The following is a 20,385-nucleotide window of genomic DNA, read 5'->3' as shown; positions in this document are numbered from 1 at the left end:
CATGGTTATGTAAGGTATAAAATGTATATTATCTTTTTTTTTTCATCCAGACTATTTAGTATGTAATTAATTGTTATTGCTTAAACAGGTTCCAGCAACGGATAGAAATGCTTTGAGTTCACTCTGGGGAAAACTGGCCTCTGAAATCTTAATGCAGAATTGGGATGCAGCCATGGAAGACCTTACACGCTTAAAAGAGACCATAGATAATAATGTAAGTTGTACATCTTCAGAGTGATTCTTGACTTTACTCTTTTTTTTCTTTTTTCTTTTTTACCAATTTTATGTATCTTTTATACTTCTGGATTAGGAAAATGCTACTTTAAAAATACACTAAACTAAAATGTTTAGATTAGCTTTTGGTGACCTCACATAAAAATTATAGTGGGTCAGTGGTTTGGCTAGTTTTTCTGAATCTCCTTAAAGGAAACCACCAAACTTCTTTTGGCTCTTAGAGAAAGAAACTCAGTTTTTATTTCTGTTACAGCTACTGTGTTGTGTTTTTTTTTTTTTAATGCCAATGAAAAATGAGACAATACTGTCAGTGCCAGATACTCAGAGTCACGTGCAGAAGATGACTGTTTTAATTTACAATTAATGTCTAATAAAACCACTTTCTATGGAATGTTTAGTTTAATTCTTATTTTTAAAGTGTTTTCTGAAATGAGTGTAATTTATAGCCTCTGAAGGAATGGTTTTAGGGAACATTATTGAATCTTTCTCTGGGAACAGGGCAATAATTTTGAACATTGGGGATCATGCAGAGAATAGATGGTGTAGGGAATCAGCCTTCAACCATAAAGACCCTAGTACATACCTTAAAAAGTGCTAGTTTTTATTTATAATCTTGAGACCAGCAATGTATGTTTCATTGCCTCTCTCTCATTTATTAATAGTTCTCCTGTGTACGTTTTTTAACCCTTTAGTCTGTGAGTTCTCCGCTCCAGTCTCTTCAGCAGCGAACATGGCTCATTCACTGGTCTCTGTTTGTTTTCTTCAACCACCCCAAAGGCCGCGATAATATTATTGATCTTTTCCTTTACCAGCCACAGTAAGTTATTTCATATATGATTTTAGCTTTATATGAAATTATATGGAATTTTTTAAGGCCTAAAATGTGCTCCTCTAGCATTTGAATTTATTGTCACCCATTTTTCTCATGTGGTAGAAGTGCTTATTAATTGAAATACCTCACTTAAAGTTATTTGATAAAAGTGTACTCTTGATCCTAGTTATTTAAAGCATGATCCCTAGGCCAGCAGCATAGGCATCATCCAGCAGCAGAATATAACCCTAGGGGAATTGAATCAGAATCTGCATTTTAACAAGATCCTGGGTAATGCATGTATGTGCAAGATAATTTAAGAAATATGGCTCTAGGCCACTTTTGTAAGTGGAAGAGTTTATCATTTTTGCTTGATCATCCACGCTTCAGTATAAACTTTCAATAAGAAATCCACTGCTTTATGAATTAGCCTATTCTAATGCTAACTGGAAAGCATTTTTTAAAAATTAATTTTATATTTGAGCTCAAGTGCTTCTGAAACTCCTTCTGTTTGTTTCTTTCTTTGGTTGGAACAACACAAAACAAAACTGCTTTATGAGAACACTTAAGATATTCGAAGATATTTGAAGATTCCTTACCTTTCCTTCCTTCAGGTTAAATATCCTTGGTTTTATCAAGTAACATAGTTTTTCATACTGTTTAGTATTTTAGTTGCCATCCTTAGATAATCTCCATTTTATCCATATCCTTAAAATGTGGATATTCAGAAATGAACATCTTATTTTAAGGTTATTATTTAAACTTTGTAGATTTCAATGGCAGTATTAGCTCCTGTGGCCTGTATATATATGTGTGTATATTAATATATCCCAAGATTGCAATGACATGTTTTATCAATTTCATCTTGGTATGTCTTATGTTAACTATGTGGTAAGATACATTTTATATAAACACTTTAGCCATTTGTTATTTGCTAGCCTAAATGAATGTTTTCTATTTCTATAGCAGTTTGTCTTGATATCTGCTTATTGCCATCTGTCAAATTGTGATTTTATACTTTGATTCTCTTATTTGTCATCATATTAGATATTACTCCCAATTTTGTGGGTTTTGATATTTGGAGAAAAATATTCTTATGACGTCAATTCAGATAACTTTATTAGAGTAGGTAGCAATGTAATAAATGAACGAACACATTTGGTGTCAGATCTAAATAATGACCTTTATTAAAAAGTATTTATTTGACTTCATTTGTAACTTTTACAGTTCATTCTGTTTTTTTTAAGTCTTAAATGAGAAGCTTTGGTACAATATGTCATAAATTTATAAATATTTATAATAGTGTTATTGGATGGATGTATTCATTTTTTAAACGGATTAGTTTATTGTAATGCTGACTATAGTTCCTTCATTTTTCTTATACTAGAATTTTATAAGCACAGTTGATGACAAGTGATTTAGTGAATAGAATGTAGTATGGCTAGTGCTAGTAATAGCACTGGACCCTTAGTATTTTTCTATATAAAATTAACAGGTATTACTGTGTATTGAACTTTAGCATTCAAGTGATAAGGTAGGTATTCATATTTATCTAAGAGGGTAAAAAGAATATGAAATAAAATTCAATTTCCCTAATGTATGAAGTGAATTCTTTTGCAGAGATGGTCTGGGAAGACTTGGAACATTTTTTCTGAAATACGTGTTTATTTTAATCTATGAAAGTACAGTTTAATGATAGAAATTCCTTTCTGATTTGAAACATCAATGAAGATTAAACATCCTGTTTTTAAATGGCTTCTGTAATTTTCAAAATCTTAAAAATAAGATGATCCTCTATAGTGATAATTCTGGTTAGGTGACTCCATAATAATCTAAGGTGAATCATGTTAATAAATACATTATTTAAATGATCCATTTTAGTAAGGTTTGTAATCTTACTAAATTTAGTAATTTGACCTCTTTCTTCAATGAAGTTAGCATGATCATCCAGCACTTTGAGTTTAAAAGAAACAAGTTATTTGTGGTAACTCAGATGAAAAATATTCAGCCAACGAGGAAGTGCCAGGTAATTTTTTCATGGAAAAACAGGGAACAGTTTCTTAATGACATGTATTTATTCTCTGCATTAAATGCTAAAGTGTTCCCCTGAGACAGATAAATAAAAGCAGTTTTATCAGAAATATGCTTGCTTTATTTTTCATATTAGCGTTGCAGCTTAAGTTCAGTGTCAATGCATTTAATCACTATTCACAGAACATGCTGGTCCAATATGTTAAAACTGAACTTGGACAGGGTATGTGCTATTGAAAGGATTTTTTGTAACGGGAAACTGTTTTTGTCTTTCTTTGTAAAAGAAAAATGAAACAGAAATCACATTTAGCATTAAGCAAGGTAAAAGTATATTTCCCTACATTCCACAGTTGTAATTTTAAATGTAAATAAGTGGAAGAGAAGTGCAATTTTATAATTAATGTAGCATTAGTTATTTCTTTATTAGCAATCTTTTATAGCATTCAAAAATACCTTTTATAGATTAATATAATTCACTGATCTATACATAACAGCCTAATTGAGTTGTATTCCTCAGAGAAATCCTATTTTTGGGAAATTCAGTAGTAAGACAGGTTTCGATACTAAATTATTACTCCAATCAATATTTTTGCTGTTTGTTTACAATTTAAAAAGTTATATAAATCACAGTTCCTATGTTGAAGGAAGTAAAAATGTAGTGGAAAAATTTTTTTCAATAGAAAGCCAACTGCTCACTAAAAAGTGGCATTACTTTCTTTTATCCTTTAGCATTCAACTTTTTTTTTTAATAAATTTTATTTTGAAATTAATTCAAAGTTACAGGAACAGTTACAAAAACAGTACAAACTCCATACATACAACTCCAGCATACCCCAACACCCCCTCCCCCGATACCCTGATCCACCGCCTTTAACATCCTGTCACACCATTTCTTTCTTTCCCTCCCTGTCTCCCTCCCACCCTATCATCCATCATCTATTGCTCTGTCTTCTGAACATATGAGAGCAAGCTGCACACATCTTTTAACAAATGATATAATTCACGTATACCTTTCCAATGGACAAGAACATTCTTTTATGTAATCCCGTTAAGTGCAGCTAAGAAGTTCAAGAAATTCAACATTGATACAAAGTTTGCATTCTATATTTCCTTTTTTTGTCTTATGTCCCATCTGTGTCCCTTTGAGCCTCCTCTCCTCCATCCTCAGATCCCATCCAGGATCATCCTTGGCATTTAATTGTTATCTATTTAGACTTTTTTTCCAATTGTGGAAACATATACAGCCTAAATCTTCCCATTCTACCCCCTCCCTAGCATTCCATTAGTGGGATTAATCACATTTAGAATGTTGCAATGCTATCACCTTCCCACCATCCATTTCTAGAAGTTTCCCTTCACCCCAAACAGAAACCCTACACTCATTTCTTAACTCCCCATTGCCCCTTCCCCCACTTCTCGAAACCCCTACTCTACTTTTCATCTCTATGGTCGTATTCTCTGATACTTTCTTTGTGTTAACCTTGGGGCTTAAATTTAATATCTTAAATCTATAACAATCTTGTTTTTCTTTGATACCAACTTAACTTCACTATGACACATAAGCTATGTTCCTATACTCCTCCATTCCCCCACCTTTATGTAGTTCTTGTCAAAAATTACATATTTTACATTGAGTCCAAAACCACTGATTTATCATTACAGTTTGTGTATTTTAGACCCTGTAGGAAGTGGAGTTACAAATCCAAAATACAGTAGTATTGGTATTTATATTTACCATGTGATCTTTACTGGAAATCTTTATTTCTTCATGTGGTTTCAGTCAATTGTTTAGTGTCCCTTCCTTTCAGCCTGCTCAACTCCCTTTAGCATTTCTTATAGGACTGATCTGCTGGTGATGAAGTCCTTCAGCTTTTGATTATCTGGGAATGTTTTCATCTCCCCCTCATTTTTACCCTCCAGTTGTTTGTGAATTCTCCAAGTCTCTGATGGCTATTGACTTCTATTTGTATTCCATTGTGGTCAGAGAATGTGCTTTGAACAAAATTTTTTTTTTTTTTTTAATTGAGACTTGTTTTTATATCCCAGCACATGGTCCATTCTGGAGAAAGATCTGTGATCACTAGAGAAGAATGTGTGCCCCGGTGACCTGGGATGTAATATTCTATATATGTCTGTTAAAATTCTCTCTCTCTCTCTCTCCTTTGTTTCTCTGTTGGTAGGGCTCCCTTTAGTATCTGATGTAGGGCAGGTCTTTTATTAGCAAAATCTCTCAGCATTTGTTTGTGAAAAATATAAGCTCTCCCTCAAATTTGAAGGAGAGTGTTGCTGGATAAAGTATTCTTGGTTGGAAATTTTTCTCTCTCAAGAGTTTTAAATATGTCATGCCACTGCCTTCTTGCCTCCATGGTGGCTGCTAAGTAGTCACTGCGTAGCTTTATGTTATTTCCTTTGTATGTGGTGAATTGCTTTTCCCTTGCTGCTTTCAGAACTTGCTCCTTTTCTTCAGTATTTGACAGTCTGATCAGAATATGTCTTGGCGTGAGTTTATTTGGATTTATTCTATTTGGAGTTCGCTGGGCATTTATGCTTTGTGTATTTGTATTGTGTAGAAGGTTTGGGAAGTTTTCCCCAACAATTTCTTTGAATACTCTTTCTAGACCTTTACCCTTCTCTTCCCTTTCTGGGACACCAATGAGTCTTATATGTGGACGTTTTATTTTATCTATCATATCCGTGAGATCCATTTCAATTTTTTCGATTTTTTCCCCATTCTTTCTTTTGTTCTTTCATTTTCTGTTCTGTGGTCCTCGAGGAGGCTGAGTCGTTGTTCATCTTCCTCTAATCTTGTATTATGAGTATCCAGAATCTTTTTCATTTGGCCTACAATTTCTTTTATTTCCATAAGATCTTCTATTTTTTTATTTACTCTTGCAATTTCTTCTTTATGCTCTTCTAGGGGTCTTCTTTATGTCCTTTATATCCTGTGCCATGCTCTTCTTCATGTCCTTTATATCCTGTGCCATGCTCTCTTTGCCTGTCTGTAGTTCTTTGATTAATTGCGCCAGGTACTGTGTCTCTTCTGATCTTTTGATTGGGGTGTTTGGGTTTGGGTTCTCCATATTGTCTGGTTTTATCATATGCTTTAAGATTTTCTGTTGTTTTTGGCCTGTTGGCATTTGCTTTACTTGATTTCTAATTTGTCAGAACTGCAGCTTGGTGGCATACACTTTCTCTACCTAACCAGCATATGGTGTCCGTGAGTCACCTATTCCCCTCAAGTCAGTTCTCTCCAGCGTTGTCTTTGTGGTATGTGGGAGTCTGGTTCTTGTGAGGTCCAACTGGTGCACCAAGTTTGGGTGTGTTGTTGATGCTGTCCGCCCTGAATGTGGGGTATGTGTCTGGATGGTTAGGGGGGCAGGGCAGTTTCAATGGTCAAACCTCCCAGGTGTTCCCGGAGATTTAAGGCTATTGCAAGAGTCTAAGCTTTCATTTCAGTCTTGCCACAGATCATCTCTGCCGCTGACCCAGAAGTCCTTGGTATTGGCATAGGGTCTCTGGGATTTCTCAGCAGGTCCCCCTTCCCAGCTGTGCTCTTCCAGGACCTCTGCTGAGGTAGGGCTGCGCCATGTCACAAGTACATGCTGGCCCGCCAGGGAAGCCCTGGGTCACCGGACCGTGCAGGGGCACTCCCAGCCCGCTTCAAAGATGGTTGAATGGGACACGTTAACTTCCCCTTTTTGCACAGCTCCGCCCTCCCAGCTCCGGGACAATCAGCTGTGGGTGCATTAAAGGCCACTGTCCATGGCCGATACTGTGGCGTGTGTGTGGTGCTGCAGGAAAGACTCCCCGTCACACTGGGTTTATTGGCGCAGCTCTGGGCTGTGGGTCCATCCCCGGGCAGGAGTGTCCCTGGCCCGCCAGGGAGATGGCTGCAAGAGGTGCGGTTTTTTTCTCCTTTTGGCTCCCCTCTGCTCCCCTGGTCTCGAGTCAATCAGCAGCGGGTGTGGGAAGGGCTATCTTCCACTCCAGACACCGAGGTGTTAGCCCAGCCCGCTCCCACCATGCTTCATTGCACAGCTCTCCCCGTTGTATCTGCAGCTGCTCCCGGGCTTTTTTTTTTTAAAGAGCTAGTCTGTCTCCAAACACCAGCCCACCGTTTCCCCACACCATAGTGCGGCCGCCGGACTTTCAGCTGGCTCACTCACTCCTTCCAGAATGCAGGCTCCTGGTTTCACCAAATGCACAGTCCCTGTGGATTTAGCAGACCTTGTCTGGCTGGTGCTACACTGGAACTGGTGTTCTGGGTCACTTTCTGATTTTTATCTAGTATTTTTCACAGAGGTGTTTTTTTGCCCTGTCTCACCTAGCCGCCATCTTAGGTTCTCCCTTAGCATTCAACTTTATTTGTTAGTATCCTAGAGTTAGATTCATGAAGAACAAAACTGAACCAAGCTCAGAAGGACTGATGTATGAAACCAGAATGCCATAGGTTATTTATAATGAAAAGTGTAGGTGGTGAGAGGACTAAGAACATGAAACACATGGCCATATTGTTCTCACTGTATAGGTTTAAAACATGAGAAGCAGTGTAATAAACTGAGTGTTGCTTTATGAGTACTGGGAATCAGAATAGAGAGGTAATTTATATGGCTGGAATGTCTCCTGTCAAGTTAAGCTTGCCCAACATGTCCATCTTCACAATTGGAATATTCCTGCCACTAAGACCAGTATCATGCATAGTTTTGGGGGTGTATCTCACCCTAAAATTGGAATAGGCATTTTCAAGATCTATTTTTTAATTATCTTCTAATGATGCATTTGAGATCAGTACCTCTCAGGTATCTCTCCTTCTCCCATTTTTATTTAAATATATTAATATTTTTTGTTAGGTTTTTTTCAGATCTTCCTGATCTGGTAATTTTCTCTGTGTGTTCATGGTCAGTGCACTATTTATGTGATTCTCTGAAAGATGTCTTATTCCCCCTTATATCCTGATCCTTGAGAAGTACTTTTTCCTGCACTGTTTGTGTAGTCTTTATATTTTAGAAGAAGCCTTTTTATTTGTGACACTGGCAATTACAATCTTATGCAGTAGTTGAGACATACCAATATTGGATGAATTTGGAGTATCCAGAAAGATTATTAGTATATATATCATTGCAAGAGATTTAAGAATTTGGTGATTGATTGAAATTAGCTATATATTTGTCTTTAATGTTAAACTAAATGTATCTTAGAAAAAAAATGTTTTATGAGAGTTTCAAGCTCATGCCAAGAGTTGAGGATATATTTCTCAATATTTACAGTTTAATCAAACATATATTAAAATAGGAAGCAATTAAAGATAACATTCAGTACTTAACCTACCACCTGAATAAAACCTGTAAGACTGTATTAAGTTTTAATTAACATCCTCAGTGGTGAGAAGATGTGCTTACCCTGAATGAGCAGAACCAGCCTTAACATTGGAACCTGTGGTGGCTGACTGCATTCTTGAGGAACGATAAGGAAAGCTCTTGCTGAATTCAACCGTAGAAATCACTAAGGAATGATTCTCCATGCTACTCACTGGTAGACCCACTCTCCAAATTCAACCTTCTGTTTATTGCACTTAATATCTGTATTAGCCAGGGTTCCCTAGGGAAACAGAACTGGCAGGAAATATCTTATATATATTGTGAGATCTTTATAAAAATTGTCTCACGTGTCTGTGGGGATACACAAGTGCAAATTCTGTAGGGCAAGCTGCAAACTGGAACTCTGATGAAGGCTTTCAGTGAATTCCCCAGAAGAAGCTGGCTGGCTGAAGTAGAGATGGAAGTTCTCTCTTCTGCCTGCTGAAATCATCACTTCTCCTTTTAAACCCTTCAACTGATTGGATGAGACATCTCTCATTGTTGAATGCAGTCAACATATTGATGATTTAAGTCCATGAAATACCCTCACAGTAATAATCAGACCAGTGCTTACTTAAGCAAACAACTGGACAGCATCCCTGGGCCAAGTTGACTCATGAATCTAACCATCACAGCGTTCCAGAAAGAAACAATTCAGTTAGCTCTTTGAAAATTTTCAGATAATGAAAGGAAACATGCAAATAAAATGAAAGTATTCAACTCCACTGTGAAAATTCTGTAATTTAAATAAGGGGATAACAGTATGGATTACTTCCTGACAACTTTATGGGTGAAGCAAAATTAAAACGGAATATATTTAAATCTTGGTAGAACCATTTGTTATAGGTAATAGATAGTAGTAAATAGTACAATAAAGATCCCAGAAATTTTTAAGATAGAAATTAAACTTTTAGAAAAGGAAAACAATATTAATACCAAAAAGTAGGTTTTTTAAAAAACTAAAATAAGATCAAGGTTTATTGTCATAGAATTATAACTAAAATAGCAAATTAGAATTGTAACATTAGGTTATCAAATAAATTTAATGATAAATAGTTATCATTAAACTATTCTAATAGGTTTAATACTTTCATTTGTATTTCCATGGTTCATATACAAAAACATTATCTTAGTCAAAAACCTGCAGTAAATTTTTTTTTTAATTGATATTTTGTTTTCTGGACAGTATACAGTAAAACTAGAAATTAGCAATGTTGGATTAAACAAAAAAAGTAAATTAAGGGAAACTTAAGTATCTTAAATTGTAAATAATGAATCAGAGAAATTATGTTTTGAATAATTATGAAATTTTAACTGTCTAAGCAGCCCTCAGAAATTAATTTGTAGCTTAAAATATTCTATTATTAAAGATAAGGTAGGTATTTATTCAACTTTTAAAACCTTTATTAAAGTACAGAAAAGCATAACAGGCAATGAAAATAAAATTAGCAATACATTATGAAAACTTGAAATTATCAGTATTGAAGCTGGTCATTTACAGTGACCAATAATAAGTGAAAAAAGATGAAAACAGAATTAGAAATGAAAATAACTTTATATGACAAATGATAAAAGTTAAAAATCATGAAGAAATACTATGTATATTTCAAAACCTGAAATGCCCCAGTGGATACAAGTGTAACTTCCTTATTAAATTAGTCAACTAAGAAATTGTATAGGTTTTTTGTTAGTTCTTAAGTTATTCTGCTGAAAGGACTCAGTCTGATGGATATACAGGTCATTTTGGAGCATTAAAAAAGGTGTGTATGTGGGGAAGATATTCTCCAGCTTTGTGAGACAAATAGGACCCTTTTTCCAATGGGTCCACATCCAGTAAAAGCCTTTCGCCACCCCCCAAAAAACTCACTTAAATATATACACAGTGAGGAGCCCTTGGATGTTTTGGAAGAAAAAAAATTGACGTCAGATTTATTTTGGGGAATATTATTGTTACAAGCCAATGGTTCTTAAACTTTTTGGTCTTGGAATCTTATATTATTAAAAATTGTGTGCAATTTTGTTTGTATTGGCTATATTTATTGATATATATTGTATTAGAAATTAAAACTAAAAAACAAATATTTGTATGACAGGGGTAAATAGATTAATTTGACAAATAATAGATTTTTATGAAAAGTAGCTTTTTAAAACAAAAGAATTTGATGACAAGAGTGACATTGTTTTACAGTTTTACAGTCTCTTCAGTTACTGGTTGACAGATGGATTTTCATACCTGTTTTCATACCTGATTTTATTCAGTCTGTTGTGATGTTGGTTTTTGGTTGAAGTGTATGAAGAAAATTTAGCCTAACACATACATGTAGTTGGAAAAGGGAGGTGTACTTTAATAGCCTCCTCATATAAATATGAATATTCTTCTTTAATAATGTCCCAAAACTCGACAAGTAGTAGTAGTTTAAATTTTAAAGGTTATTTGTAATGTGAAATATGAAACCATATTGATGAACTTTTTTGCATTCTAATACATTAAACTATATTGGTTTGTCTTGTACTTTGAATGGATCCTTTTCCCATTCATAGTTCTGTAGCATCATGCATTGGTTCAGTGAGTTATGCAGATCTTCCAAATGTTTCCAGATGTGTTGGTACCTTGTATTATACAGTATCAAAAAAAATCACAATCATTAATACCACTACCAAACCCATTAGAAAAGAGTTAAGTATTGGAAGGCTGTCAAGCTCTGGGTAGCAGATAAAAATTTTCCAAATTCCTTTTTTTTTTCTTGAAAGCTCTAATTTTATCATTGACAACAACCATCAGTTGTTTTTTTTTGAAGTGACAGATTCACTTCTTTAGAAAATGTCTGCTGCATACCCAAGTCTGAATAGCCATGGTTTTTCTGTGATTCTTCTTTTTTTTGCATGGCAGGGAATTTTTATTTTAACAATGGCACTGAAATTCTAGAGTTGTGATGTCAAATTTGAAGAGTGCCTGGGAAAATGAGTAATTCAGTCTTTTCAGGGCAGCTGAGAGCTGCTCCATCCTGTATTAAAGCCAGAAGCCAGTTGGTCAGTATAGATGTTTCCCTATACTGATGTCCTTCAGTTCCAATGATTGTCGCAGTTTATTTAGTCAACTAAGTGTTGGTCTTCATGTCTGGACATGGCATTCCTAGCATTAATCCCCAGTGCTACCTGGGGTTTTAGCTTATGCTTGCTTACCATCAGGATTTTTTCCCATTCCTGGACTCCTTGGATATATCCCACCTTAAATCTGTCATTTGTGTACTAAATAAACACTAGTTTTGTCCTCATTGGCTGACATCATGATACAGCCCATCTCCTTTTCTTTTAGGTCTGGTTCCTTCACAAATGGGTTACCTAATCACACATGTTCCTTCTCTCCAAGCTTCTGTAATGAATTTCTAAAATGAATCTCTGATCATGTGCTTTTAATAGTTTTCACTAAGACTCAAATCTATACCATGATGTATCATGTTCTTCCTGAGTACGCCCTGCACACTTCTTTGTCCTGTTACGTTCTAGTCCCACAAGGGGCATCAGAGGGAGATTAAATTCTAAGGGTATTGGAGGTTGTTTTGTTTATAAAATCTCTTTGAATATTTTTATTTCTGAGTTAGAGTAGGAGCTAGGTAATGACTGACTTCTAGGTTGTATAAAATGCCATTGCCTACAAAATCTAATGTTTCTAGCAAAAAGGTTGTTTCCTCATCCTGTAGTCTTTTAAGTTGCTATCATCACTCCAAGACTTGTGGCTTCTCAAGGCATTTGCAGATTTATCTATGTTGATGTGAAATATTGAAGTTTGCATGTCTGATAATGTTTAGCATTTTCCTGCTCATTTATCACAAAAATCGAAGTTCATGAGATTCTAATTACTTTCTCTTATTTACAGGTCATTTTTTTTTTATGAATTAGATTGAGGGTAGTATGCTGTATTTGCTTTTTATATGCAAAATGAGATGATTAAAGTCAGTCTGATTTTGTTAAACTTCGTTTCCATTTTCTTGCCCCGTGCACTTTTTTTTTTTAAATTTAATTTTATTGAGATTATTCACATACCATACAGTATCCAAAGCCAAAATGTACTATCAGTTGCCCACAGGACCATCATACAGCTGTGCATCCATTACCACATTTTTTTTTTTTTTCAATTTTTAGAACATTTTCATTACTCCGGAAAAGAAATAAAGACAAAAAAAGAAAACTAAAATCCTCCCATATCCCTAACCACCCCCCCTCCATTATTGACTGTCATAGCATTGGTATAGTACATTTGTTACTGTTGATGAAAGAATGTTAAAATACTACTCACTGTATTACATAGTTTGCAATAGGTATATTTTTCCCTATATGCCCCGCTATAATTAACTTCTAGCAGTAGTGTCACACATTTGTTCTAGTTCATGAAAGAGATTTCTAATATTTGTACAGTTAATCATGGACATTGTCCACCACAAGATTCACTGTGTTATACGTTCCCATCTTTTAACCTCCAGCTTTCCTTCTGGTGACATATGTGACTCTAAGCTTCCCCTTTCCACCACATTCACACACCATTCAGCACTGTTAGTTATTCTCACACTGTGCTACCATCACCTCTGTCCATTTCCAAACACTTAAGTTCAAGCTAGTTGACCATTCTGCTCATAATAAGAAACCACTCCCCATTCTTTATCCTCGTTCTGTATCCTGGTAACTTACATTTCATGTCTATAAGTTTACATATTATAATTAGTTCATATCAGTGAGACCATGCAATATTTGTCCTTATGTGTCTGACTTATTTCACTCAATATAGTAAGTACCCTCAACGTTTCTTCATTAACCGTAGTGTTTTTTTTTAAGACAATTTTGTTCACCCACCATATGTTCCATCCTAAGTAAACAATCGATGGTTCCCTGTATAATCACATATTTATGTATTCACCACCATCACCAGTATCTATATAAGGATATCTCCATTTCTTCAACAGAGATGGAGGAAGAGTCAAAGGAGGTACAGAGACAAAAGAAAAAGAAAGGAAAAAAAATGACAGCTAAAAAGCAACAAAAGGAAAGATAGAATTAAACTAAAGTAGAATAAAAGTCAGACAACGTCACCAATGCCAAGAGTGAGTCCTGTACCCCTCCATTATGTCCCCCTCTTTTAAGCTTTTAGCTTTGGTATATTGCCTTTGTTACATTAAAGGAAGCATAATACAATTTTTCTGTTAACTGTAGCCTCTAGTTTGCATTGATTATATTTTTTCTCCAATACCACCCTATTTTTAACACCTTACAAGGTTGAAATTCATTTATTCTACCTCATGTAAAACATATTTGTACATTTTATCACAGTTGTTGAGTGCTCTAGGTTTCACTGAGTTATACGGTCCCAGTCTTGATCTTTCCTCTTTCCTCCTGGTGTCCCACATGCTCCTAACCTTCCTCTTTCAACCATACTGACAGTCATGTTTGTTCAGTGTACTTACATTGCTGTGCTACCATAACCCAAAATTGTGTTCCAAACCTCTCACTCCTGTCTCTTCCTATCTGTCTGTAGTGCTCCCTTTAGTATTTTCTTTAGAGCAGGTATCTTGTTCACAAACTCTCTCATTGTTTGTTTATTGGAGAATATTTTAAGCTCTTCCTCATATTTGAAGGACAGTTTTGCCGCATATAGGATTCTTGGTTGGCAGTTTTTCAGTATCTTAAATATATCACACCACTTCCTTCTTGCTTCCATGGTGTCTACTGAGACGACTGAATTTCAGGCTGCTGCTGCTGCTGCTTTTTTTTTTTTTTTTTTTGATGTAGAAGTACTTTAGAAATAATACACATTTGTCCTTGAAGTGAAAATGTAGTTGCTAATGTGAATTAAAGTCTCTTACATCATATATATTACCATTTCTGCCATAATTTATTCTGAATCTAAAATGGAGATGATTTACAAGTTTTAAAAATGTTGAACTTTTAAATATAATATGTAAGGTAAGATATCAGGTGTAACATAGAACCTTATTCTTAGGCTTTAAGAGATGAGGCTTTGCCACTAGATGTAGGTGCTGTTAGGGAAAAGAATGCATTGTAATACAATGCCCTGGTTATGCTCTAGTTGTAAAAAGAAAGATTTAAAATTCAGTTAGCAAATGAGTGTTTAATTTGTTTTCTAAATAAAAATAAAAATTTCCCAAGGAACTTCACGTTTTACCATTAGCAGTTCATCTAGATGGTATCTGTATTTGTTCGGGACTGACCTTTTCTGCCATTTTTCCCCCATCTTCTCTGATTAGTTTTTGATAAGAAAACTCTTTCATACAGGTATTTTACCTGCTCTAGCTCAGGATGACCTCTAAGATTTCCATCCAGAAATCCTCTGAAATTCCACTTCCTTTCCTGTTGTTTTAGCTTCTCCTTCAAATGCCCCTCTTTTTTCTACCTATCCAAAGTTTACCTATTTTTCAAGATCTAGTTCAGGTTTATTTTCTTCATGAAGTCATTCCTATACATTGTGTCTACTATTTATTATTTAATTATTTAGTTCCATTAAAATAAACCAAAAACTTACCATTGACTTATCTCCCTGACCAGATTTAAGCATTCTTGGCAGGTTTACATTTTTTATATTCTCTTAACATCCTGAATATACTAGATCCTTAATTAGTTTCTTTATTTGGAGGCAGATTTTGATTATCTTTTGATTACTAGATTTTCTGACTTCCATGTAATTGTACCCTTGGAGCAGAGTTGTGCTAGAGTAAAAAAACATACAAAAACTGTCATGAAATTACACTTCAGAGCAAAATAAATATTAAGACATAATAAAGTTTGATTTTAAAAATAGAGGTGTAGCCTCTCTTAAATAGGTTACAATCCAAAGTAATGACACAAGAACTAGTACAAGAGCATATTTAACTAAGTACACCTGTATTCATGCTAAACCCACTGTAGATGCAACAGTTTTTAATAGCACTTGGAGAGGTTAGAAGGGTCCAATGAAGTTGGAAATTTAATTAACCCTTAAATATGGATTGACAGAGAAGTGATGATAAACCAGGGACAAAAGAACATAGTAGTCAAAGGTTTTGGTTAGGCTACACCATTCTCTTAATTTCACTTCCCATTCATTTATATAGGACTATAATCTTCAAATCAACTTCCCCTTGCTGAAGTTTTGATATCTTCAATTGGATATCCTATAGGGACCATGAAACATTTTAATGAAAACTGTATCTATAACCCCTTTTAAAACCTGTCCTTTGTTCTTATGGCAAAATCCAAGCTAGAAACAGAGTCTTGATGCCCTTCCTCTGTGATACCTAATTAATTAATCAGAGTGTTGTGTAAATTCTTCCCATAAGCTTTTCTCTATTTGTCTCTTTTTATCCTATAATCTCTTCTCTTGAGCATTACATTCATTTCCATGCTTCCAGTTTCTGCCTTCTTTCTAGTCGTCTTTTATACAATTATATTTTTAAAACAGATTTTATCTCTCTGCTTAAAATGAACCTTTTATTATTCTCTGTTGAGTAGAAAAAACTATAAATACCCTTAGCATACAAAGACTTGCAGTCTCATTTAAATGACCTTTCTAGCTTTATCTTCTGTACCCTTTATCCCTCCCCTCAATCACTGACACTTAGCATTGGTGTATTACCTTTGTTATAATTGATGAAAGAATATTAAAACATTACTGTTAACTATAGTCTGTAGTCTGCATTAGGTATATTTTTTGCCATATGCTACCCTATTATTAACACTTTGAAATAGTGATGTACATTTGTTCTAGTTCATGGAAGAACATTCTTGTTTTTGTACAATCAACCATATTCATTGTCCACAACAGGGTTCACTATGTTATACAGTCCCATATTCCATCCTCTAGCTTTCCTTCCAGTGACGTACAGGACCCTAAACTTCTCCTTTCAACCACAATCACACACACAATTAAGCACTGTTAATTTCATTCATAATGTGTTACCATCCCCTCCATTCCCTCCATCCCTTTCCAAACATTTACAATCAGCCTTATTATACATTCTGCACAAATGAAGCACCACCTCCCCATTCTTCACCCTTGGTCTATAATGAGTTCGCTCATTATAATTAGTTCATATTAGTGTGATCATACAATATTTGTCCTGTTGTGCCTGGCTTGTTTCACTCAACATAATGTCCTCAAGGTTCATCCATGTTGTCACATACATGAGGACTTCTTTCTTTCTTACAGCTGAATAATATTTCATCATATGTATATAACACATTTTGTTTATTCATTCATTGATTGTTGGACATTTAGGTTGTTTCCATCTTTTGGCAATTGGTGCTGTGAACATCGGTATGCAAATGTCTGTTCACATCCTGGTTTCAATTCTTCTGAGTTTATATCTAGTAGCGAGATTGCCAGATCATATGACAATTCTATACTTAGCTTTTTGAGGAACCACCCAACTGTCTTCCATAGTGGCTGTACCATTCTACATTCCCACTACCAGTGATTAAGTGTTCCTGTTCCTCCACATTTTCTCCATCACTTGTAGTTTCCTATTTTTTAAAATAGTGGCCATTTTAGTAGGTGTGAAATGATAATCTCCTTGTGGTTTTGATTTGCATTTCCCTAAATAGCTAGTGAAGCTGAGTGTCTTTTCCTGTGCTTTTTAGTCAAGTTTGTATTTCCTCTTTGGAAAATTGTCTATTCAGGTCTTTTGCCCATTTTTAAATTGGGTTATTTGTCTTTTTATTGTTGAGTTGCAGTATTTCTTTTTATTTTCTGGATATTAAGCCCTTACCAAATATGTAGTTTCCAGATATTTTCTCTCATTAAGTAAGCTGCCTTTTCGCCTTCTTGACAAATTCCTTTGAGCACACAGGTATTCAATTTTGAGGATGTCCCATTGGTCTGTTTTTTCTTTTGTTGCTAGTGCCTAAGAAACTGCTGCCTACCACAAGATCTCGACGATCTTTCCTACATTTTATTTTAGGAGTTTTATGGTCTTGGTTCTTATATTTAGGTCCTTGATCCATTTTGAGTTAATTTTTGTTAGGGTGTGACATAGGGGTCTGTTTTCATTCTTTTGAATATGGATATCCAGTTCTCCCCAGCGCCATTTGTTGAAAAGACTGTTCTGTCCCAGGTGAGTGAACTTGGCAGCCTTGTCAAAAATTAATTGCCCATTCATGTGAGGGTGTATTTCTGAACTATCGGTTTAAGTCCACTGATCAGTATTTCTATCTTTATGCCAGTTTTGACCTCTGAAGCTCTGTAATATGCTTTAAAGTCAGGAAGTGGGAGTCCTCCAGCTTCCTTCTTCTTTTTCAAGATTTTTTGGCCATTGGGGGCCCCTTTGCCTTCCAAGTATATTTGATAATTGGCTTTTCTATTCCTGTAAAGTAGGCTGTTGGAATTTTGATTGGGATTGCCTTGAACCTATAAATCAATTTGGATAGAATTGACATCTTAACAATATTTAGTCTTCCAATCCATGAACATGGATGGAATTCCCCTCCATTTATTTAAGTTGTTTTTGATTGCTTTTAGCAATGTTTTGTAGTTTTCTGTGTACGGGTCCTTTATATCTTTGGTTAAATTTATTCCAGAATATTTGATTCTTTTCATTGCCATTGTAAGTGGAATTCTTTTTCTTGATTTTCCTCATCAGATTGCTCGTTACTACTATATAGGAACCCTGCTAATTTTTGCATGTTGATCTTATATCCCACCACTTTGCTAAACTCATTTGTTAGCTCTAGTGGCTTTGTTGTAGATGTTTCAGGACTTTGTAAATGTAGGACCATGTCATCTGTAAATAATGAAAGTTTTACTTCTTCTTTTCCAATTTAGATGCCTTTTATTTCTTTTCTTGCCTAATTGCTGTAGCTACAACTTCTGTAGCACAATGTTGAACAGCAGTGGTGACAGCGGGCATCCTTGTCTTGTTTCTGATCTTAGAAGGAAAGCTTTCAGTCTTTCACCATTGAGTACAATGTTGACTGTGGGTTTTTCATATATGCTCTTTATCATATTGAAGAAATATCCTTCTATTCTTATCTTTCAAAGTGTTTTCGACAAGAAAGGATGCTCGATTTTGTCATGCTGTTTCTGCGTCAATCAAGATCATCATGGTTTTTCCCCTTCGATTTATTAATGTGATGTATTGCATTAATTGATTTTCTTGTGTTGAATCACCCTCGTATAACTGGGATAAAACTCACTTAATCATGGTGGATAATTCTTTTCATGTGCTGTTGGATTCAATTGGCAAATATTTTGTTGAGGATTTTTGCATCTATTTTCATTAGAGAGATGGGACTGTAATTTTTTTTTCTTGTAATATCTATCTGGCTTTGGTATTAGGGTGATGTTGGATTCATAGAATGACTTAGGTAATGTTCCCTCTCGTTCGAATTTTTGGAGGAGTTTGTGCAGTTTCAGTATTAATTCTTCTTGGAATGATTAGTAGAATGAACCTATGAAGCCATCTGGTCCTGGCCTTTTTTTTGTTGGGAAGTTTTTGATGACTAATTGAATCTTTTTACTTTTGATTGGTCTGTTGAGGTCTTATTTCTTCTAGATTCATTGTAGGTTACTCATGTGTCTGTAGGAATTTAACCATTTCATCTAAGTTGTTTAATTTGTTGGCATACAGATGGTCATATATCCTCTTATGATCTTTTTTATTTCTTTTGGGTGAATGGAATGTCTCCTCTCTCATTTCTGATATATATACACCTTCTCTCTTTTTTTCTTTGTCAGTTTTATTGATCTTCTCAAATAACCAGCTTTTGGTTCTGGTAATTCTCTCTAGCTTTTTAATTTTTATTTTCATTTATTTCTGCTCTGATCTTTGTTATTTCTTTCCTTCTGCTTGCTTTGGGTTAGTTTGTTGTTCTTTTTCTAGTTCCTCCAGGTGTACAGTTAGGTCTTTGATCTTATCTCCTTCTTCCTTTTTAATTAGGCATTTAGGGCTATAAATTTCCCTCTCAGCGCTGCCTTCACTGAATCCCATGAATTTTGATATGTTGTGTTCTTGTTTTGATTCCTCTTGAGATATTTACTGATATCTCTTGCAATTTCTTTGACCCACTGATTGTTTATGAAGTGTGCTATTTACCACCATATTTTCCAGTTCTCTGCCTGTTATTGATTTTCAGCTTCATTCCTTTATGATGAGAGAAAATGCTTTGTGTACTTTAAGTCTTTTAAAATTCATTTAGGCTCTGTTTGTGACCCATCATGAATGACCCATGAGTACTTGAAAAGAATGTAAGTTCTTTTGTTTTGGGATACAGTGTTCTGTATACGTCTGTTAGGTCTAGTTCACTTATCATGTTATTCAAGTTGTCTGTTTCCTTACTGATTTTCTGTTTAAATATTTTTTTTTCCATAGATGAAAGAGGTGTATTGAAGCTTCCTACTATTATTGTAGAGACATCTATCTCTCCCTTCAGTTTTGCCAGTGTTTTCCTCATGTGTTTTGGGATACCATGGTTAGGTGCTTCAATATTTATGATTGTTATTTCTTGGTGGATTGCCCCTTTCTTTAATATGTAATGTCTTTATTTGTCTATTTTAACAGTTTGCCTTCATTCTGTTTTGTCTCTTTTTTGTTTACTGTTTTCTTGGAATATCTTTTTCCAACCTTTCACTTTCAGTCTATTTGTATCCTTAGATCTAAGGTGAGTCTCTTGCAGACAGCCTATAGATGGCTCATATATTTTTATCCATTCTGTCAATGTGCCCTTTGATTTGGGAGTTTAATCCATTATCATTAAATGCTATTACTGTAAAGGCAGTACTTACTTCAACCATTTTATCCTTTGGCTTTCATATGTCATATCTTTTTTTCCTCTTTCTCTTTACCCTTTGTGTTACCCTCACTAATAGTCATCGTTGTACACTGTCTTCCAAGGCTCTCTCCTATCTTCTCCTTTCAGCCTGCTGAACTTCCTTTAATATTTCTTGTAGGATAGAGCTCTTGTTAACGAACT

General features: G+C 34.9%; 1 protein-coding gene across 1 annotated transcript in view; it reads left to right on the top strand.

Annotated features, from left to right (window-relative positions):
• EIF3E (eukaryotic translation initiation factor 3 subunit E) overlaps positions 1-20,385 on the top strand; it is a 57,538-nt gene that overhangs the window by 16,964 nt on the left and 20,189 nt on the right. The window contains exons 6-7 of the mRNA XM_037802846.1: positions 89-214; positions 927-1,051. Of these exons, the coding sequence (XP_037658774.1) occupies positions 89-214; positions 927-1,051 (251 nt within the window). The remainder of the gene's footprint in view (positions 1-88; positions 215-926; positions 1,052-20,385) is intronic.

This window comes from Choloepus didactylus, chromosome 14 (assembly GCF_015220235.1).
Source record: "Choloepus didactylus isolate mChoDid1 chromosome 14, mChoDid1.pri, whole genome shotgun sequence".
In the NCBI taxonomy this organism is placed as follows: Eukaryota; Metazoa; Chordata; class Mammalia; order Pilosa; family Megalonychidae; genus Choloepus; species Choloepus didactylus.
Note: the sequence above shows the minus strand (reverse complement) of the source record. Positions and strands in the feature narration are given on the sequence as shown.